Source organism: Mus pahari, chromosome 21, assembly GCF_900095145.1.
Source record: "Mus pahari chromosome 21, PAHARI_EIJ_v1.1, whole genome shotgun sequence".
Lineage (NCBI taxonomy): Eukaryota > Metazoa > Chordata > Mammalia > Rodentia > Muridae > Mus > Mus pahari.
In genome coordinates, this window is record NC_034610.1 from 43291377 (window position 1) to 43314794 (window position 23418).

A 23418-nucleotide genomic window follows, 5' to 3' on the forward strand; every position below is an offset into this window, starting at 1 on the left:
AGGGAGGGAGGTAAAGGAAAAAAGGAAGAAGAAAGGAAGGAAGGAAGGAAGGAAGGAAGGAAGGAAGGAAGGAAGGAAGGAAGGAAGGAAGCAATGAAGGAAAGAATGACAGACAGAGCATCTTGTAACCTGATCCTGGGAGTCTTAGTTTCTGTCATGTGTATGGGTTACACACACCATCCCAGGTAAGCTTTGGGTGGTAGCTTCTGTGTATCATGAAGAAGTCGGTGTGTGAGCATGCCCCAGGGGCTGGCTACCGTAATCATGGTGATACATGTGATTTGCTGAAATGTGCGTGTATATGCCATGCAGAGCAGGTATATACAAGATGCACAGTGTTTATAATGTACATATTCTTTGCAAAAAGTGGAATGGCATGGTAAGGACATTTAGGAACCGTGAGGAGGCTTAGTGGGTAAAGCATTTGCCACACAAGCCTGACAACTTGCGTTTGAACCCTGACATCTACACAGTAAAAGGAAACCAATTCCTGCAATGATCCTCGGATCTCCACACATGCACCAAGGTGCATGCATGCCCATATTCACATGCACACATGACACACACACACACACAATAATAATAATAATAATTTTGAAATAATGCATACTATGAATTACATTGTGTAAATTTTATACATATATACAATGTATTTTAACCATATGTACTACCCACCCCTCCAACTCTTCGCAGACCCTCCCCTAACTCTTCATATCTTCTTTTCCCTTGGATAACATACTCAATTAGTAATGCCTGGATGTGCATGGCTGTGGGACTATCCACCGGGGCAACATAGGCGTGAGCCATACTCCATACTCCCAGAGAACTGACTGTCCCTCCCCCAGCACCCAGCAGCTGTCAATAACTCCTGTGCTAGGGATGGACCTGATGAGCCCTCCGTCCAGGCTGGCAGTTGGACTGATCGATCTTGCGCTGTCCTGCGCAGGCTGCCTCAGTGGCGGTGAGTTCAGGGGAGCTGCAGGGTCATTGTATCTGGAAGGTCACGTCTCAATCATCCCTTCCCCCACCTCCTGCTCTTGTACTCTTTCTACTTCCTCTTCTGCCGAGCCCGAGCCCCCGGGATGAGCCTCTCTCTGCATTAACCACTGCCCACAGCAGAGAAAAGAGCTTCTGTGGTCAGGCTTAAGTCAGCACTGGTCTCAGGATGTAAATATCCAGAAGGTAGTTTGACAACAGGACCAGTTAGCAACATAGCAAAAGTGGGATCCCCTCCCTAGGGTCTTAGCCATGTGCTCCTGAGAGGTTTGCAGTACAGGAATTAAATTCCTTCCCATGGGGCAGATCTCAGATTCAACCAGCAAGTAGGGTTATTGCTTTAACAGGCATGCTACCAACACACCGGTGGGCACATCTGATCTGTCACGCCGGAATTAGAGCATGTCAGGTTCAGCACTGGGTAAGACCATTGTTGTCTTTTTGTGCACACCCCCCCCCCATGACCTATTAGCACTTCTGACACTGTAAATGCTAGCCAGCAGAGAAGACATTTCCCAGTTAGTTATTCCTTCACATTGTGCAACTAAAACATGTAGCGTCTTCAACTAACTCTGGGAAAGTTGTCCACTGACTTCTACATACATGCCATGACACATGTGCTCTCTCTCTCTCTCTCTCTCTCTCTCTCTCTCTCTCTCTCTCTCTCTCTCTCTCTCTCNCTCTCTCTCTCTCTCTCTCTCTCTCTCCCTCTCCCTCTCTCTCTCTCTCCCTCTCTTTCTCTCACAACAAAATAAAAGGGAATCATTTGTTTTAATGTCCCTTCTCATAGTATTCATTCTCTCTAGTTAACCCATCACCACCAGAGCTTGATACCCTTTGGATAATTAGACCAGCATTTGTGAAAGTCCATCTAAACAACGACAAAATACTAATCATGATATCTGCTGAGAGGCTTCAGAGATGGATCAGTAGATAAAGTGCTTAAAATGCTTGCTGCAAAACAAGAGTACTTGCTGAGTGTGGTGGCGCACACCTTTAATCCCAGCACTCGGGAAGCAGAGGCAGGTGGATCTCTGGGAGTTTGAGCCATCCCGGTCTACAAAATGAGTCCAGGACAGCCAGAGCTACACAGCCCTAAATAAACAAATAAATAATAAATCCCCACTGCCCATGTGAAAAGTCCAGCATGGCAGCACACAGTTGTAACTGCAGCATGAAGAAGGCACAGGCAGAGACAAGTGAATCCTAGGGCTTCCTGGCCAAGCAATGAGATCCAGGTTCAGAGTAGGACATTTTCTTCAATAATTAATAATAATAATAATAATAATAATGGCAAAGAACACCAATGTGAATTTCTGACTGCTATACATTCATACAGGAATAAGTGTACCTGTGGACACACACATGCATATACCACACGCCTATGTGAGTACACACACACACACACACACACAGAGAGAGAGATGTCTATTGGCCAGTGAACATAATGATCAATAGCATATTCCAAAGTATAGTTCATTTCAGAAGAGTGAAATGCTTCGTTTCCTTGTAACAACCACCAAATTTAATTTAAAGGAGCAATCCATTCTTTATCGTTTAAAACGTTTTTTAAAACCTTTGCCCCATGCCTGGCCTATTTTAGGTATCTTTAGGGTTTGTTGATTGTTTACTTATTTTAAAAGACAAGTAGAAACAAGCTGTTACAGAAGACAACACTCATCTGTATAAACGGCGAGCTAAAATCTGAAATGATTTGCGATCTGTGTCTTCAAATCATGTTACTACAAGTCAGACCCCCCTTCCTTATCAGTTACATCTATAAGCCAAGCTCAGACAACCTCGTCTATCACTGATATCGTAGCATACTGTGCATGTTAGTTTTATTTCTCCTAAGATACCTCCCACTTTACACATGCTAGGGTCATTTGAAAACGTGCGACAGCAACAGTTTAGACCTAAGAGGATCCTACGGGTTTCCTTTTATTAAAACAGTTCCTCTTTCTTGAAGTAATGGGACTTACTTCAGTCAGTGGCATTGCCTCTCTACATCCCTTGTTCCCTCTTCAAAGAACACATTAAAATTTAGGACTTCCTAACTATGGAATGATACTAAATCACCACCAACTGCTCATTGTATGTTATCAGTGTTGTGAGGGCAAGCTGCCCTTCTGAGACTCTCCCACCACAGACATCTCCTCACCCGACTGTGTGCAGAGATGGGTTCAGCTGACAATGTTTCTCTTTGGGTGTTTAACTTTCTCTTTAAAATTAATACTGAGGTATTTTTAAAAAAAAAAAAAAAAAGCAATCAGGGTGCAAAACAGGAGTCAAATACTGCACATGTGCACACATAAATACACACACTCAGACACCTAGCTGTTAAAGAGCTTATTTTGTTTAGAGATCTGAGTCACATTGCACGGTTTAATTCTAGAACAAATAACTTTTGCCTTATTTGTCTTGTGCTATTGTAACTCATCACACAACACTCACCGAGTCAAAGATTATGCAAGCATTAAGTTAATTCCTTTTCTTGACATTAGTCCCAGCTAATTCACATAAGTATCATGGGACTTCGCTGAGAGTGGACCCCCATGTCAGTGTCTGAGCTAAATTTTATTTCCTAGCCTTCATTTGCAAACAATCCAAATCTCATGTTTTCCAGGTTCACAGGTTAGAATGTGTATATTTGCAGAAGGATAAGTTCCTCACAAAACCTGGTGGAGTGCACTCAATATGTTGTGATCTCTCCAGTTTTAAGTTAATGCTTTGATTCCTATGTGTAAACACTAAACGTTCTCGTTTCTTTTAACCCATGAGTCATCCTTGATCTCAGTGATGTGGGGCATGCTCAGCATAACCACTTGATCTCAGTGATGTGGGGCATGCTCAGCATAGCCACTTGATCTCAGTGATGTGGGGCATGCTCAGCATAGCCACTTGATCTCAGTGATGTGGGGCATGCTCAGCATAACCAAGGCCTAGGGTTCCACCCCCTGCCCTGCCATGCACTCAAAAATATCACCCTATTTCATTTGTATTACATTTTATTCATTTTAGGGGGCAAGTGTACACACAGGAACCCAGAGGACAACCTCCAGGAATTGGTTCTCTCCCTCCACCTTATGTGTCCCAATAATGGACCTCAGGTCCTCAGCCTTGGCTGTAAGAGCCTCTACCCAGTAAAGGCCATCCTCCTTCAGAAAAATGCACCCTTCCCATTGTTTTGGTAGCTTCTCAATTTTTGATTAGTTCTTTCAGAGGATTCCTATATAGAGATTCTCTAAAGACAGAGTTTTGCTTAGAGAACAATTACGTGAACATTCTAGTGTTTAAAAATAAAATCTTGGGGCTGGAGAGAGGGCAAAGTGGTTAATGGAGCTTGCTGCTCTTACAAAGGACCAGAGTTTTGGTTCCCAGCACCCACAGGGTTTGGTTCACATTTTCCTATAGCTGCAACCCCAGGGGATTCAGTGCCTTCTCTGATCTCCTTGTTTCTGGGCACTAGCACCCATGTACACACACACCCACCCCCCACCACCACCACCAACAACAACAACAACAATAAATTACGTTGCGCAGGCTGGTTTTCTGTCTGTAACTTCACTACATACTTTAGTAAATCTAATCTAAAACTCCAACCTCCAAACCTCCAGCTGTTCAATCATATCTATCAATCATATCTATCAATCATATCTATCAGACATTTTATTTCTCATCTTTAACACCGTAATGGTGTGTTTTTTAAATGATTCATGCTCAAATAACACTTCAGGTGTACAACCATAAAGAAAACATTTCCAGACTTCTCACTTAGCATCTAAATAGTACGAGCAAGAGACTCGTGCAATTTCCGTGCCTACACTGGGTAGGCGGCTGTCACCCCACTTCAGAGAAGGCTGAGGGTCGGCGGGGTAGGACCGGATACTGTGCTTTTGCACCCACGAGGGCTTTAGTGCACAGAGCGCAAGCTGAGTCACGGTGGGACACGGAGAGTGGCCGGCTGTGTAGTGAGTCCAGCCTCCTCCACTGTTTCTATGGTTTTCATATCTAACTCTAGAACATAGACTGTCTGGATTTCTGCTGATGTGTAACAAACTGTCCCCAAACCAAGTGCTCATGACCACCGTGGTATCACTTCTCCATTCTCGGGGTTGCCTGGGACTCGGTCGCATGGTTTGGCTGGTTTCATTTGAGGACGTTCATGCAGCTTCAGTCTACGGGTAGGTGGTGCTGCCGTGCTCACAATTATTTCGTTTGGAAGCCGAGACTCCCTTGGCTGGGACCTTGAGACAATGGTCAGATGATACCTCAGTCTGGCTGTTGTTTCACATGACACTCTTGGGCTTAAAAGCACAAAACTGGAAACTTCAAAGCCACCTATGCCTTAATGCCAGAGTCACATGTGCTACATGCCCTGGGATGAACTGAGTCACAGCACACACTCAGGTTCAGTCTGAGGCATTGGGGCCATCTTTAGAGATCAGCCAACTTACTTTAAGAATTAAGTTCTTCCCTCCATTAACACACCAAATCCTCTCCACTCTTTTTCTAGTCCCTTGTTTCTTCCATGGCTTGCCTAAACCTACAAATATCACCTTCTTATCTATCAACATGAAGAATGTCCTGCATTGGAATCCACCAGAGGGTCTACGTGGAGTTGAAGTCACATACACTGTGCAATATTTCATGTAAGTTGCTTCATTTTCTTGCAGCTAGTTGATAAACACAGACTCAGACGCCTGTCAACTGGGCAAAGATAAACTTTCTATGGTATTAAATTTCCTTTGGAAAAAAAGTTCAGACATTTCCTGTTTCCTTGATATTATAGTAAATTACAAAGCATTTGTTTTGTGGAGCCAGAAACATTGAATGTTCAGGCAAGAGCATTAGGACATACCTACAGATATTGAGACAATGGGACTGCAATCTGGTTCAGCAGGGCAAGGCACTTGTCACCAAGCCTAGAGACCTGAGTTCCTATCCTCGACCCACATGTTGGGAGGAAAGAATTGACTCCAGCAAGTTGTGTTCTTATACATCCCCATGTGCACTGTGGCGTGTGCATGTGTGCAAACACAAGTGCACAAGCACACACACAAGTGAGTAACAAATGAGATGAATGCAGAGGAGAAGTCCGTTAAAGCAGCAGTCTCCAGTACACGCCAACTCTGCGACCTCTAAGCTGACAGGAATCATCCTTAGCCGAAACAGTGCAGAATTCTACCCAATGGCTCGCTCCCACTAAACAACCGCAAATAGACACTTTTCACAACCTTCATGGCCCTTCACAGGCAAGCAAGAATGCAAAATAGATAGACAATAAACATCTCCAGAGACCCAAAGAAAAGGACACCACCCAGACCCCCCAACTGCCTAGCATGCAAATACCACAGAGCCAGAAGAGAAACAACCACAGACGGCTAAGCAAGCCAGTGCCTCTTTGCTTTAAGAACTGCCTTGTATTTGTTTTAAGATTTCTTTTTCTTTATGTGTGTGTTTTGGCAGGTGTACCTGTCTGTGTGAGTGTATGTCACATGTGTGCAGGTGCCCAGGAAGGCCAGAAAGGGTGTTAGATCCTCTGGTGCTCAAGCCATAAGCAATTGTATCCTACCTGATGTAGGTGCTGGAGACCTCTGGAAGAAAAACAAGTGTTCCTAACCACTGAGCCATCTCTCCAGTCCCACAATAATAAGTGTTAAAGTGCTAAAAGGGCTAGTCGAACACTCGAAGAAGGGTTAGTCTTCACCACCAGAAACAGATTAAATAGCCCCCCAAGGGCTGCAGTTTGGATGTCACAGGAAGGGAGCTGAAGGGAGTGGCATCCACTATGGAGGCCCAGACACAGGACAGGGAGAGATCTAGCCTGAGAGGAATTCAGGAAGAAACAGCTTCAGAGGATAGGTGACAGCACATGATGACCATGCCCTTCCGGGATGTGCCATGAGCCACATTGGCCCCCAGGAGTCCATGAGCCAACAGCAGGCAAGCACTCCAGCAGAGAGAATAACCGACTTGATTTAAAAAAAAAATTAAAAAATTAAAAAAAAATTATTTGACAGAAGCAGAGGTTTAAAATTCTGCACAGAAAAGCCTCATTAGACTCCCACTCCTATACCTCAGGCTTTTAAATATTATTTTATTCTTTCCTAGTTCCCGGGGTTTCTTAGGTTCGGGTGGATGCCTCTGCTGGTTTCACTTGTGAGCTCTCACGCAGCTCCTAATCGGTGACAGATGAGGTTTGCCTAACACTCAGCCAACGGGCAATTCAAAGCACTGGTAAGAAATTAGGGTAGCACCTACCCGTAATTATTGACAGTGACAGAGGAAGGTGCCTTCCCCACGGAGGAAGAGAAGAATGCATAGAGTCACGGCCTGGATTGTCTTATTAAATAGATAAACGACGTGATCTGTTCTGTTTGCTTACTTGCTTGCTCTGGTTTTTGAGATGAGGCCTCATATAGCCTGGGCTAGCCTCTGACTTTCAATAGAGCTGACGGTGACTTTGAACCCCACATTCTTCTATCTACTACCCAAGAGATCAGATTACAGACGTGTACTGAAACACAGGGTTCTATGAAGAACTTTTCTAGCTCGCATAGTGACTGTATGACAGATATGACTGTAGAGCTTCCTTGTTTTCTTGGCATCCATGAGGAACTGATTCTGGACCCTCCACAAATGCATGCAACCTTTCTATAGGGTGGCATGGCCTTTGCCTATAATCTGCCTATACCCTCCTATACTCTTTAAGTCATATCTAGGTTATTATAATACATGCTACCAAGGTAAATACCACTGAAGAGCAGCCAGACTATAGATGTCCAGTAAAGATGCAATTCTGTCTCCATTGTTTTCAGTCCACAGTTGGTTGAATTCACAGAGGAGAACCTGTGGCTATAAAGGGCTGACTTGCATCATTATTTTAATAACTAACTTTTCGGTGGTTTTCAAAACTATTGCTTACTTAAAAGTTCATAAGGAATTAATATGCCTCACAGTAATGGAACACTTAAATTGTATCAATTCATTTCATCTTACCTCATGTCTTTTTATTGAGATTCAAACCAAGAAAGAGTTGTTGCTTTCTTAGAAACATGTGCATCAGGTCTCACCTGATTTCTGTCTCCGTAGCGGCCTGATCATCCTTCTGTCTATAAGTAGGATGAAATGCCCATCATTTACCCCAAATATTTCTGGTTAATGAGCTGAACGGTAATTTATTTCTCCCTTAGTTATACTTCCTGAAATGTTTGCTAGTTTTGAACTTTAGAAACTTGTACCACATTTGCAAACTAGAATGACCATTTTTGTGCTTGGGAAATGAATTCTGACTGCTAAAGGCAGGTGAAAACTTCTCCTTCTCGTTGTCTTGAACCCTGATGTCATCTCCAAGGATGGTCTCAGGAGCTTCAGCCGTGCAGAGAGAAAGGGCTCACCAGCATGTCCTTGCTTTTCCTTCCATTAGGTGGGGCCAAGAGCCTGCTTCCTCCTTTCAACTGTCAGTGCTTCAGAAAGTGCTTTAAAAATAACCAGAATCATCATTGTTGAATGGGAACAAAAAAAAAATTCTACTGTGCAACTTTTAAATGACTATTTAAAGAGATACCTGCCCTGTAGAAGTTCTGGCATGCCTGGGGTTGGCACTAGGTGGACAGGAATACAGGGCACAGTGCTGGATGGGGTCAGTCTGTCCTGGGATCATGGCCAGGTTGTGAGCCTAACTGGGCAACCTTGAGCAGGTTCCATGCTTCTATACTTTTTAGTAAGGTTTGTTTCCAGAGTGAAAATTTTAAAGTTTGAATTGTACCCACAAAATAACTTAATGTAGGAAATGGCATAACACTCAAAACACCAGCTTTGGCGATGGCAAAAGTGATTCCAATTTTAGATAAACCTTCTACTACTTCTGCAATCCCGACTGGATCCCTTAATCTTACTGAGGTTCAATTTCCTTCTCAATAAAAATTGGACAAAAAGCAACGAAACTTCCTGGGGCTGCTGTGCAATTCAGCGAGGTGGGAAATGTAAGCCTGGGGTGCTAGCCTCAGCTCATCACAGGCTCTTTTAGATGTTTGTCATACTCCCAAGAAAGAGCCAGAGACCATGAGGACTCCACGGGACTTGCTCCTCGGGAGATTAGTGTTACCGGAATATTTGCCAGCTCTTCTATTCAAATGTCAGTAACAGGAATTTTCTCCTTGGTCAGCACTTGCTTGATAAGAAAGTGCCCTACCCTTGGCAGAGCGAGGCAGTTTAAGACAGGGAAGACAAAGGAAACAATGAGAGTACTTTTCCAACTTCAAGTCAAAACCTGTTAACAGTTCAAGAAACCAACCCCAGAAACTTAGAATACCCAAGATACATTATGCAAAACACAAGAAAACCAAGAAGGATGACCATCGTGTGGATACTTCATTCCTCCTTAGAGTAAGGAACAAAATACTCATGAAAGGATACAGGTACAGAGACAAAATTTAGAGCTAAGGCTATTGGATGGAACACAGGGTCCCCAATGGAGGAGCTAGAGAAAGTACCCAAGGAGCTGAAGGGGGCTGCTACCCTGTAGGTGAAACAACAATATGAACTAACCAGTACCCCCTGAGCTTGTGTCTCTAGCTGCTTATGTAGCAGAAGATGGCCTAATTGGCCATCACTGGGAAGAGAGGACCCTTGGTCTTGCAAACTTCATATGACCCAGCACAAGGGAAGGCCTGGGCCAAGTAGTGGGAGTGGGTGGGTAGGGGAGCAGGGGTGGGGGTGGGTATAGGGAACTTTCGGGATAGCGTTTGAAATGTAAATAAAGAAAATAATAATAAAAAAAAATTTTAAAAAAAGAAAGAAAAGAAACCAACCATGAGCCCAAAGCAGGGGGGTCAGGAGTTCAAGGTCATTGCCACCTACACAGTGAGCTCAAGACTAGCCTGGACCATGTAAGACACACACACACACACACACATACACACACACACGCACACACACACAGACACAGACACATAAACATACACACACACACACACACACACACACACACACCTCAAAAGATCAAGAACAAAACAATAAAATAAAGTTGAGAAGTGAATTGCTTTTGAGTAACAAAAATATTATCTTTAATGGAAAGAAACAGAATGGAATGGGCTGGTAAATAAGTAAATCCACAAGGGGCAGAGAAGTTTGGGTGTGGTCTGGTAAACCCTGTTTCTCTGTGTTAGATAGTATGTTTCCTGAATTGAATCAGAATGTAACTGTAGATGTAAACACAGATCCATTTTTTCTTTCGATCATTGATCAGAAAGTCCCCAGGCAGTGTTGAGAATCTGCAAGAAGTTGATTAAGATCTGACTGTATTTGTAGCGTGTTTGACAGATGTGGCACTTATAAAATGAAAGAGATTTGCTTTGGACCTCTATTACCACATCCTTCAACAACTTTGGTGATACTCAATAATGTTGCCACATCTTCCTTGTCAAGACTTAGTCTCCTGTGCCTTTTACGATTGGTGTTTTGCCTCTTGCCTTTTTGCTGATATTCTCAAGTCTATTATGTGCCCGCCTTGATGCTCCTAAAGTTTTGATCCGGGCTTTGCTCTGGGTATCCATGACTAATCCTTCTATGAGCAATTTGTGTATTGACTCAAAAATGTCACTCCTCCCTCTTTCTTGAATATCAAGCTCCTGCATTTGGAGAACTCTTACATATCTCAAACTCATCCCCATATTGCTGAATGTATTTGTTTTCCCTCCTCCTATCTTTCCCTTCCCCAGTCTCAAAAGCCCACTCTTCTTTGGTGATCTTTATCATGGTAGATATTATCACATTCCACACCCTTGCCCTAAACAGAAAGAGATATTTCGTCATCTTTACCTGTGTGATCTCTTGCATGCACTCAGTCACCCGGTTCTTGTTTCTGTGGTGCCCTGGTTCATTTCCCTGCCTTGCCATCATCCTTGTACGTAGCACTCTTTCACCTGAATCACAGCAATGCGCACTAAACTGAGCTTACTACCAACACACTACATTCTCTGCAGACTACTGGTCAACCTTCTAATCCACACCTTTCATCTTGTTCCCCAATAGCCCTGCTTTAATTTCTTCAGTAGCATCCAGTACAACTCTGTCTTCCCCCACTGACTTATCATTTGCCTGGATGTTTTATGCCAAGGTCTCTTTTACCTGAGAAGTGCAGAAAATATTTTCCCCCTCCTCATTTTCTTTGGGATGTTGTATTTTAACAACAACAACAAAATCAGTATGAACAATGTAGTCAGTTCAGTAGTGATATGATTATGATGTACCCTCACACTCTACGTCCTAGTAAATTTCCCCCAGACTCTTAATACTTGGTAAAGTTTTAAATTTTCTGAGAATGTCAAAGTGATTTTTCTTCCAATAAACAAAATGGTTGACTTTCCATATATGCATATGGTAGACTAAAGACTTACTTACTAGAGACTAATCACACCGTATGTAAACATTTTACTGTAGCTGTGGCATGCTTTCAGGATGCACTATCCATATTGTCATTCCCATAAAAGCAGGGGGTTTGTAGAAACTCTGACCCATGTTCCCGACAGCTAATGAAAACATCACCGACAGCAAAAGTGGGTCCGATTATGTCAGAATGACAGGCATCTGCGTTTTGCTGAAGAGAAAGTCTTCCATTCAACTTTACATAATGACTTTTTTTTTTCATTGTAAAGCACGTAAAGGACTTCATTATTAATTCATAGTTTCTTTCTTAGCAGATATGGGCAGGAGAAATGGCTGAATGCCTCTAAATGCGGGAGTATCAGCAGGACCTACTGTGACCTTTCTCTCGAGACCTCCGACTATGAGCACCAGTTCTATGCCAAAGTGAAGGCCATTTGGGAAAGCAGGTGCTCCGAATGGGCCGAGACGGAACGCTTCCACCCTTTCTTGGAAAGTGAGTAATACCGTTCTCCAACATTGCTAAGCTGGATTTCTGGCCTCATAGGCAATTTTGCCCAGAAGAAGGGGTCTCCTTGACTCTTGTCTGTACATCAGGTTGAATAACCAGACCTGCTGCTGCTTCATGTGACTGAACCCCAGAGTCAAATATATAGACTGATAGGTTTGACCAAAGGACCTCTAAGATCTCTCTCAGATTCAGAATTAAAGACAAGTGCCAATAATACCAGATTTTTATTTCATTTCATCATCTGATGAAGACTTTGGATTAAAAGAAAATTTAGATTAGTAAATTGTTGATGTGTGCCCAGAAGTGTATATGGTGTCCTGATCACACAACTAAGTCTCCTTTTCATTAAACTTGGTATTGTGTTTTGTTTCTAGATGTAACTCAGAATTAAGACAAGAATCTTCCTGTTATTTGCTTTTATAATTTTCCATTCCCTGATATGTGACTGACCCAACCATGAAGGATGCTGGCAGGGCCACCATAATGAAATGCTTAAGGGCTTCAGAGGCTCCAGGAGGTGCTGCCGTCCCAGTGCTCTGCCAAATCAGAGGCTGGTGACCTATGCCCTCAAGTCGGTCCAGCTCCTATGCCTATTTTTCTAAAGGTCATGAGCTGAGAATGCTATTTACATTTTTAAAATAGTTTTTTTAATCAAAACAATATTTTTGACATGAGAAAATGATATGAATTTAAATTTCAGTGTCAGGGTTGGAGAAATGGCTCAGCAGTTAAGAGAATATGTAGTCCTTGCAGAGGACTTGGATTTGGTTGCCAGCACCCACATGGCTTACAACCACATCGAAATCCAGTTTCACAGGATCCAATACCCTCCTTGGGCCTCCCTCCACTAGCAATGTATGCAATCTGTTGCACAGACATACAGGCAGGAAAACTACCCATACAAGTATAAAAATGAATACGTTTAAAAATAAATTGTAATACATATGTATTATCTAGAAAATACTTTGTAAGTTTCAGTGTCTGTATATAAAGTTTTCCAGAACACCAACCTGTTCACTTACTTACACTGCTGCCGATGGCTGTTTTTCCAAGACAAACTTGAGTCCTTGCAATTCATGTGCCCTGCAAAGGTGCTGGGCTTTTATGGTGAAAGGATCTCCCATAAAAGGGTGGTTTTAATTCTCTGATCCCAGTAGGATTGTCCTATAGCTTTATCTCAGGGGAGAAGGGGTTCACACCTAAAGATGTTTATACCCTCTTGTCCTCTAAGCTCAAGTCAGTCCACCAGAGGTTGCCCTGACAACTGGCGAGAAGTCCATTTCTATTGCCCTGACAGCACCAGAGAAGTGGAAAAGAAACCCGCAAGACCACACTGTTTCTATGCAACAGATATACCCCAATTTGAAGTACAATGTGTCTGTGTATAACACTAAGTCGAGAAGAACGGTGAGCCTGGCCTGGGATGGGTCTATCCTCTGAGCTTCCCCTTCTGTACTTCCGTGGGCATAGGTGGTCCTGGTGCTTTGGTTCTCTTTGTGAGAATGCAGCAGCTGATACTATTCAAGAGAGATATCATACAAGATGCAAGGGAAGCACTCTGTCCACAACTCATGATGTCACTATTGGATATCTCTCTTGATGAAGTTTCTATGCTTATACAGCATCCATCAGTCACTTTCCAGGAATTTAAATTATATATGTAATATATGTATACACATATGTGTGTGCTAAATATATATATATATATATTTGTAATATTTGTATATGTGTTATATATTTGTAACATATGTTTATATATATGTAATATGTATACGTATATATTTGAGCAAAAGGAACACAGGACAAAGCTAAGAAAGAACTCTATCCTGAGTTGTCATTTAGAAGTGTTCCTAAAATTCATCCATCTCTAACTGTGTTCTGCTCAGCTAAAAATATTTTTTGAAACTTCTGAAAAAAAAAAAAAGTTTATAGTGACATGAAGGATCCAGCACTATCTTTGTTTTTCACGTGTCTGTGGAGCTGTCCTGAGGACATCTTGGGCTCTTTGGCTCTAACCTCTGTCTGTGCTTCTCTGCCCCAGTGGTCCCAGTATGTCACCAACAGCACACTGGTGCTCAGCTCGCTGGAGCCCAACACTCTGTATTGTGTCCACGTGGAGTCCCTTGTCCCAGGGCCCCCTCGCCTCCCGGTGCCTTCTCAGAAGCAGTGCATCAGTACTTTGGAAGGTAAGCTGCAAGAGATTTCAGCTAATCTGAAGAAAGAAAGCCGTAAAACAGGAAAAAAAAAATAAGAGTTTAGATCATGTCTTAACAAATCTATGTCTATCAAAATCACATTGAAACTATGGCAAAAACATCTACTTGTCTAAATGCATTAGACTATCTGGGACTCTGCCTTTGAGCTTGGTCAGTATTAAGGGGTATCACACCATCTAGAAACTGTCCGCAAGGCCCAGGAGTTCATGGCAACAATCCTCCCTAATTAACGTAGCTTCCTACTTTGGGAATACAATGAAGAACTTTCATACACAGCCTCTTTATTTTTTCCAGCCATAGTCACTGTAACCACATCAGGCTTTGAGAACAGCCAGCAGCTCAAAGGCAAGGGAGTGAAGCATTGTCCTGGGAACACTTTGAAACACAGCTGCTTTGATACAAATTACAGGCACTCAAGTTGCCTTCAGCTGTCCCTTGTTAGCCACAGGCAGGTCTGTGATCACCACAACCCCTCTCTTACAATTGCTTCTCTCTGTCTCCATATATTTTCTGAACAATGCTACCTCAGAACTGTAGTTTCAGATGCTTCTTTTAAGAGACCTGGAGTCTGAGCATTGTGCTAGTTTAATATGTCTGCTCTACAGTAAGAACTTCAACTTAAACCCTGAAAATGGAAAAAAAAGATAGACCCTCAAGTCCCCTGTATTATCGAATGGTCTTCATCCATTATTACTCTGATTTTCCCTTCTAACAAATGCTCACAATCTTTTGCCTCATCCCCAGCTCCACCCCCACCCCAGTCCCAACTGCACCCCTGCCCCAACCCCACTCCCACCCCAGCCCCAGCCTCCCCCTCCCCCCACCCCTACCCACGCTACTTTCCTCTTTTCCTTCCAGTTGAAACAGTCCCTAGGAAAAGGAGACAAACACATTTGAACAAGGAAAAGCTTTACTTCTGGGTGGATTTATCACACCGTCTCTTTGAAAGGAAAGCATCCTCTACCGTAATACAAATAAAACTCAAATGCCAAGCAAGCAGGAAAGGGACAGAGGCAGACTGGATTGATCAGCTCTGTGTCTGGAATTAGTGCTGTGTTTCCTAACAGTTTGATCAGTGCCAAATGGTAGGAGTGGATTTCCAATGCAGCTCAGTCAACTAAGTACAGATCGCACGAGCTCCTTCCCAGGAGGAAGATAAAGTGTGTTTCCTCACCAGTGCAGAAAACGGACAGATAAAAGTACACCATTTCTAGTGTTGAAGTTTCCCACAATATCCCACCTAGTCACTCACCAGAGAAACCTCCTAAGACACTACTTTCTTTAAAAAATAATTTAAAAAAAATTATCTCTTTATGGACTATGCCTTGAAAATATCTCTGCTTCCTGCACTTTCTTAACCCCCAAAATGAAAATGGAATGTGTTGGTCCACTGAATCAAATGTGCTATCACACACCACACTAAATACCAGCTGTTGTTGTCACCAACTTCTTCGTCAGGATAACCCCTGTGTGCTGGCAAGACCTGGAGCTACACTGGGACCTGAGCTAAGCTGCCATCTAAAGCAGGACAGGTGCATCCCAGGATCTGCGTCAGAGCCTCATTACTGTGTAGGCAGACAAGCACTCTCTCTGGGGACTATTGATGGGGTAGAAGTGTTCTTCGGGGAATGCCCACACTCACTATCGCTATCATAATGCATCTGTTTCCCATCTTAGTTAGGGGGATGGAAACTACGCTATTTTATCTCTGTCTAACAGCAAGTGCATCCAACATCAACGTGGATTAGAATGTTCCTGTGACACGCTGCCTGACTTTATTGGTGTATAAAGAATGTTGTAGGGAGGGGAGCATGGTTTGTATTATGTTTACATGTCTTCTCTCTCTCTCTCTCTCTCTCTCTCTCTCTCTCACACACACACACACACACACACACACACACACATTTCTGTGTCAGTCTACTATTGTTTCTGTGTATACACATTTAGGGCTGACCACTTTGGAATAAATAAGCTACCAAGGTCTTTGTCCCTGGAAAACACTGAATACCCCTCTCTCAAGAGCCATTGATTGTCTGTAATTCTTTATGGGTGGGGACTTGTGACGTTTCCTCACCCACATTTCCATATCCACTGGTCTTGTTCAGGTGACCATATCTTTGAGATTTCATGGGTGTAGCTTCCCTGTCATATATAGAAGACACTATTTTACAGGAGACATTCTGGACCTCTGTTCTTACAATTGTCTCACCCCACTTCCAACGTGTTCCCTGAGCCTTAGATATAATGATCAGTTAGTTATATTCATCTGCTAGGTTGGGCACTCCACACTCAGTTGTTTCATGAATTATGTCCAGCCGTGGATATCTGTAATGGTCTCTGCTATAAAAACAAGCTTATTTGATCAGTGAGGGGTGAGAGCTACACTTATCTTTGGGTACAAGGACACAGGTATGTCTTTGGAATATAATTAGAAAGTATATTGGTTTAAGAAAGTGATATTAGCAGGTTCTCCTTTAGGGTCCATGACCTTACTAGCTACAGCTCGTTAGCTAGGTTTACAATACCAGGCAGGAATTCCCCCTACTGAGCCAATGTTAGGCCCAATTAGATGACGGTAGGATACGCCAGGAGGGGTGTGCCACTAATGCTCCATTGAGTATAACTTGTCACATGCTGATCATTGTTGTGATCTGCAGGATTTATAGTAGGGTAGGGCCACTGATTGATTTTCTCTCTTGGTAGCTTGCATTGTACCTTAAATACTGAGAACTGGTCCTCGGGAGAGAGGCACCTAATTCAACATCAGTTTCTCAAGTGTCTACTTTCAAAATGTGTGATATCTGCAGCAATTGGATCTTGCCTTCAAGCTCTGGGAAGCAACAAAGGGCAAAAGGAGTAGCCTATAATATTTGAGGACTTCTCTGACTAATAACTCAAAGGGAAGTTTCCCATGCCTGGAACTAGGATTTTGTTAAAAAGAGTGTTGCTTCTGGGTTTGAAGAGCTATGAATTACTAAGGCGAAAGACCCATTTGTTTTCACATACATGAGCCAGAATGAGTTTCAAAGCCTGACATAAGGCTTGGAATACCCAATGACTTATATGTTAGTGTATCCTTTCTGTAAAGATTGGAGAGTGAAGGTAGACAGTGCCTTAAGAACTTCCTAGTCAGAGAGATGACGAATTCTTAGTTTCTCGGTGTATAAATGAGAAAACTGAGCCCATGAATGTAGGCGCCTGCCCACAGCCTCTTAACACTGCCCAGGTTTCATACCATATTAAATCATAACTTCGCAACCCTAACCCATGGTTTTTCCATAACAGTTCAAACATCAGCATGGAAGGCTAAAGCCATCTTCTGGTATGTCTTGCTCACGTCTGTTATCGTGTTTCTTTTCTCCGCAATTGGCTACTCGGTTTACCGTTACATCCATGTTGGCAAGGAAAAACACCCAGAAAATTTGGTGAGTACTTGTCTTGGTCCAAGACTGTCAGGACAACAGGAAGAGAGAAGAGGAGGGGTAGAACAAATAGTTTCCTACATGAGCAGAGTGGTCTTAAGCTGCTGAACTCTAAAACACATTCTGAGCTGAGAGTAGCTTGGTAGGAGAGTGCTTACATAGCATGCGTGCAGTCCTGTGTGTGACCCCCTGTACCCCCAAACCAGACAAAAAGCAGTCTCTGAACTGAACTCACTCATGAACATACAACACTAAAAGGTTCCCTAAGTTTGAAGCAATCTTATAAGAAGATAAGGTTGTGGAATAAACGGATAAGCTAAGTCATGATCATGATTGCCTTTCTCAAAGTTCAAGCCTAGTTAATATGTGAAGGCTAAAAATAAAAATAAGTTTTGAGGACTCATGGGGTACGAGGAATCTCTGAAACCTTTTGTGGGGCTCTGTTCTCATGTTCAAGCTCGGGTATGAAAGCAAGAGATAGGACACTTAATGCAAGCAGAAAAAATAGCAGAGCAAGGTGGGGCAGTGGACTGGCCAGAAAGCTTGTTGTATGGCCAGTCTACCATGCTCTCCATGAGGAGCTACCCTGGAGAGCATCACCAGGCTGTGTTGTGGGAGAACATGGTGCTGTTGTCAGAAAAATAAAGGCAGCTAAGAAGCCATCTAGGGGAGAAAAGATGACAGTCCAGTGTATGTTTAATATCAAACTACTCCCTTTGGGAATTACTAAAAGATGCATTCTCATATAAATGCATGTAATACATCTATCTGTTCCTGTTGATTCCATTCATACAGTTCTCTGCTATCCTACTTTGTAGCTGACTTTCTGGGAGGAAAATTCTCAGAGAGATTTGGCTGCGTGTGATTTTTTTTTTTTTTTAGAGCCTATAATTCTGTCAAACAACGGGGTGATAGGCCCTGTTGTGCAGTGTTAAATAAAATCATGTTATTGGGTGGCAAGAAGATTATACCCCATCACTGATGCTGCTCTATAACAGGTGCCTTCTGTGTACCCCAAAGCAGAACAATGACAACAACAAAAAAACATGTCTGTGGTATTCAAGATGGAACCTAGAGCCTCACACAGGGACTGCATCCGCTCCTTGGCTATGTTCTCTCTCTCTCTTTTTTTTTAATCTTTTCTTTTGAGACAAGGTCTGGCTAAATTGTCTCAGCTGGTCTTTCTTCTCTTAACCCCCAGAGTAGCTGGACTATGAAGGTTGTTGTGATCATAAAAAGAGAAAGAGCTATAAGAATATGTTCTATCTGGGTATGGGGGAAGGCGATGCCTACGCGGGCCCATGCCAAGGTATCCCTTCCCCCTGAGAGACCAGCCACAGGATGGTATAGTATAGAATAGAGTTTATTTAGGGCATGGGGAGGGGAGTTAAGAGAGTAGTAGAGGCAGAGAAAGGCAGAGAGAGGGAGAGAGTAGAGAAGTAGAGGCCGGCCATGACCACATGGAGAGAGGGGGTGGGGAGGAGAATGGGGAGAGAGGGGTAGGCAAGAGTAAGAGAGCAAGAGAGTAAGGAGAGAGAGGAGGGGTCAAGCAGCCCCTTTTATAGTGAGTCATAAGGAAGAGCATAGCTGGCTACCACCAGGCAACTGTGGGAATGGAGTCCAGGCAGAATACCAACAGGGGTCTTACCGATTTTCTTCATTCTTGGGCATCTCTGACATGATTTAGATGTTTTAAAATATCCCATAAACTAGCAGATGAGACACAAGCTCTGGGGGGAGAGAGGTGTTGGTTATTTCATATTGTTGTTCCTCCTATAGGGTGCAGACCCCTTTAGCTCCTTGGGTACTTTCTCTAGCTCCTTCATTGGGGGCCCTGTGTTCCATCCAATAGATGACTGTGAGCATCCACTTCTGTCAATGGGAGGAGAGGCCCTTGGTCTTGTGAAGATTATATGCCCCAGTACAGGGGAATGCCAGGGCCAGGAAGAGGGAGTGGGTGGGTTGGGAAGCAGGGCAGGGGGAGGGTGTAGGGGACTTTAGGAGAGGAAACTAGGAAAGGGGATAGCATTTGAAATGTAAATGAAGAAAATATCTAATAAAAAAAGATAAGAAATATATATTTAAAAAACTAGCAGATGAATTGTTTTCTTTTGTTTGTTTGTTTGTTTTTTACCTTATTATATTTTTGGATTTTTCTAGCACAGTTTGAAGACTACAACCTTATATATCCATTTCTTTTCCTGGTGTTGTGATAGAGTAACTTAACTAAATCCATTTATGAGACAAGGGGCTGGTTTCCTGTTTCCACTCACAGTTTCTGATTACAGCCCACCATGGTGGGGGTTGGGGTGGAGGTAAGGGTGGTAAGAACCTAAAGCAAAATATCACAGAGAACAATGAATTAATGCCCCCAAGGCCCAGCCTGGGAAGACTCTGCCCATATTCAGAGTGTGCCCCCTCCCACCTGCCTTGGTTTAATTAAGAAAATCTCTCACGAGCACGCCCACAGTTCAACTTCATCTAGACATAGAGAGACCCTCACCGAATTTCTCCTCTGGTGACTCTATTTGTGTCAAGGTAACAATAGAAACTATCCTATTCCCTTTGCCATATCCATTGTTATGCCTGTGTATATTTCATGCCCACAGTCTATCTAAGAAAGGGCTAGTCATCCAGGCAGCCCCAGCCTAATAAACTGGAAACTTAATGGACTATCTCCAGTCTTACACGATACAGCTCTTCATCCAATAGTGTTCTGCAAGAAAACTGCAATTTAGGCCAAAGTCCACCATTGACTGTATAGCCCGTGCTCAGCATAGAATGGAGGACTCCCTTTATTTGCAGGGCTTCCCCTTCTCTGACTTTGTCTGGTAAATTCAAATTTCTCCCCTATCCCACATCTCTACCCGTGGAAAGTCATATAGCCTCAGTTAGATTACAGGTTCAAATGCTTCCCCTCTCCCCTCCCCCCACCATGATAAAAGCCCATTCAGCTAGCACGGGAGATTCCTAAAATTCTTCCCATGATAATGAGGCATTTAGGTACCTTAAGCCTCCAACTAATGGCCTTTGCCCATCCTTCGTGTTTCTACCCCCTGCCCCTGTCCCATCCCCCAATACTATGTAAGCCTTTAATCGCCCAAGTAAAGTTGGTCTGCCTCCCTGTGGCTAGCTGCTGTGTGTCTCAACCATTGGTACTCACAGGCCTTCAGAACCCCTGTCAGTTGTCTCTGCTCCCTTTGTCTTCATGGGCCAAAGCAGGGAGGGTCATGGCTCAAATGTTCCTTCCTTTGCTGGAAGGGACAGAGTTCCCAATCTTAAAGAATTGAGAAGATTCCAGAACGTAATTGACTCAAGTCCCTCTCAATCACTCGCCTGAATCTCACAAGGACACCCTCCAGTGACACAGTTTACTTTTGGTTGCACTTAATGGGTCTTGGGCCCCTTGCCTCTTCAAGTGAAACTTTCTCTACATGCCAAACATAACCCCCATCATTGGTTGGTTAGAAAATGTTGCACATCATCTAGTGACACTAGAAGTTGGCAGCTATTAGTAATGTCTTTCTAAAGTGAAAAGTTGAAGCTCATTCTCGTCTCTCTGCAGGTACTGATTTATAGAAATGAAATTGGCACAAGAGTCTTTGAACCTACTGAAACAATCACACTTAATTTTATCACCCTCAGCATGTTGGATGATTCTAAAATTTCTCCAAAGGACATGAATTTACTGGACAAAAGCAGTGATGACATCAACATTAATGACCCTGAGCGCAGTGAGGGCTGGGAGCTGCACTGGGAGGAGGTGGAGGGGCAACATTTAGGATGCTCTTCGCATTTGATGGATGTCATCTGTGGTGCTGAGCAAAGAGACAGAGACACCTCTCTAACCCAGCACGAATGGCTTAACAGCACCATCCCCACAGAAGAGGCAGACACTGAGCCTCAATACAAAGTCCTAACTTACTTCTACGGGGAGGGTGAAATCCAACAGTTCTGTGGGCCGGAAGAAGCAGCCAGAACAGAGAAAATATGTGAGCCACAGGCAACTTCAGAAAACTTGGACCCACAGCTTGAAGACCTACATCATCTGGGGCAGGAGCATCCTGTCTCAGAGGATGGGCCAGAGGAAGAGCCATGTATAACAGTAGTAGATTGGGACCCTCAGACTGGCAGGCTGTGTATCCCTTCCTTGCCTATCTTTGGCCGTGATCCTGAGAACTATGGGCATTATGAGACAGACCAGCTCTTAGAGGATGGCCTTCTGTCTAGACTGTATGAGAACCAGGCACCTGACAAGCTAGAGGAAGAAAATGAAAAATGTCTCATGCAGTTTATGGAGGAATGGGGGTTACATGTACAAATGGAAAGCTAGCGCCAGGCTTTCTGTTGACTGTCAACAAATGAAGGAACCATCCCCGGGGGTGAACAGTGTTCAGATTATCAATGTCAGTAATGGGACTGCTCTCTTTGTTTGTGTACTTCGTTGGCCTTGAATCCTCCATGGGGTTGGCTTCCATCCAACCTCCTTCCCAATCCACAGAGTCCTAGAGGAACTTTCTGAAATGCAGAGCCCTGAGCTTTGTTGTAGACAGAATAAGATTTGCAGGTTGGGTGGGGACTTTATACAGAAGAGCTCACCACGATCCCAGTTTATTATTTTCTAACAGTTATTTTCTGAATTTTTACTGTATATATGCAACACTATCAAAATATTTCATAAAAGTCATTTATTTTATAAAACCTTTTTTCTAGAATTTGTTGATCGTTGGCATACATTTTTTTGCAACTTACTTTTAATAAGGGTTCAACCTCTGCTCTAGCCCACCACCCAGCAGAGGGAGTGGAAGAGAAAAGTTATTAGGCTATAGGGGAAGTGAACCTGTTTAGCAATAGTTCTTTGGGGGCAAGCTTTGCCTTCTTTGTCTCAGCAGTTGAGTCCCAGAGCAAACACCAATTATGGCTCAGCAGCTGCAGCGCAGTCCTGTAGGCAGGCAGACACCACACACTAACCAGCAGCTACAGTCCAGTCCTCTCAGCCAGCAGACACCAGACACAAACCAGCAGCTGTACTTCAATCCTGAAGAAACCACAAGGCTTGCCAACTGGCCCAAGTCCTTGGAAGGGGCAAGGGTCCACAGGAACCTTACAAGGAGTTCTTGGGTGAGTTTCTCCCAATGGCGGTGTTACCACAAGTGGAGTTCTCAGCAATGCTATGTAAGGTGAATCAATATTGAAGAATAGAGAGGTGAAGCAAACCAAACCAATATTCCTCTCCTACTGTCTGTGGGTTCATATTTATATCCCTTCATCATACGTCCTTTCATGTCTCTGCTTTAGCAAGGCATCCTTCCACATGTGTCTGCTTCAGGAAAACATTCCTTCACCTGTTTGTTTTAGTAAGGCATCCTGTGTGCCCCAGCAAAACATCATTTGACATAACTCATAACTGGCCTTCTAAACAAACCAGAAGTTTCCTCTTCAGTTAATCATGAGGATATTAGGACACTTAAAAATATGCCAGTGCCACTGAATGGATAGAGTAGTTTCTACGTAAAGGGCAATACAGTGTTCAGATATGACAGTGAGTGTTAGAGTCAGGCAGGCAGGCATAGTCCTTCAGGTCTCACGGTCATGCTTTTGTCTTTTGTATGAGGCAGTGTTTATCATTTTTTGAGCAGTTTTTTTTTTTTTTTTTTTTTTTTTTTTATTACGAGCTTATGTGGCTATTTTTTTGTAGTCAGGAATATGCCCTGTCAATAATTTAGTAAGGGGCTTTGTTGTCTAAAAAACATGTCATGTTTTATAATAGAACACCATGTTTATTNTTTTTTTTTTTTTTTTTTTTTTTTTTTTTTTTAGTACGAGCTTAAGCGGCTATTCTTTTGTAGTCAGGAATATGCCCTGTCAATAATTTAGTAAGGGG

General features: G+C 43.1%; 1 protein-coding gene across 3 annotated transcripts in view; it reads left to right on the top strand.

Annotated features, from left to right (window-relative positions):
* Positions 1 to 22235, top strand: part of Il20ra (interleukin 20 receptor subunit alpha) — a 40270-nt gene extending 18035 nt beyond the window's left edge. Inside the window, exons 2-7 of one of the 3 annotated variants that reach the window (XM_021221706.1) lie at positions 5513 to 5648; positions 11703 to 11881; positions 13128 to 13303; positions 13938 to 14082; positions 17398 to 17537; positions 21100 to 22235. In XM_021221706.1, coding sequence (XP_021077365.1) covers positions 5513 to 5648; positions 11703 to 11881; positions 13128 to 13303; positions 13938 to 14082; positions 17398 to 17537; positions 21100 to 21867 — 1544 coding nt within the window. In that variant the 3' untranslated portion in view covers positions 21868 to 22235. Of the gene's footprint in view, positions 1 to 5512; positions 5649 to 11702; positions 11882 to 13127; positions 13304 to 13937; positions 14083 to 17397; positions 17538 to 21099 lie in introns of those variants that run through there. The other 2 variants (XM_021221707.2, XM_021221709.2) reach the window with 2 other exon arrangements.
* Positions 22236 to 23418: the final 1183 nt, after the last annotated feature.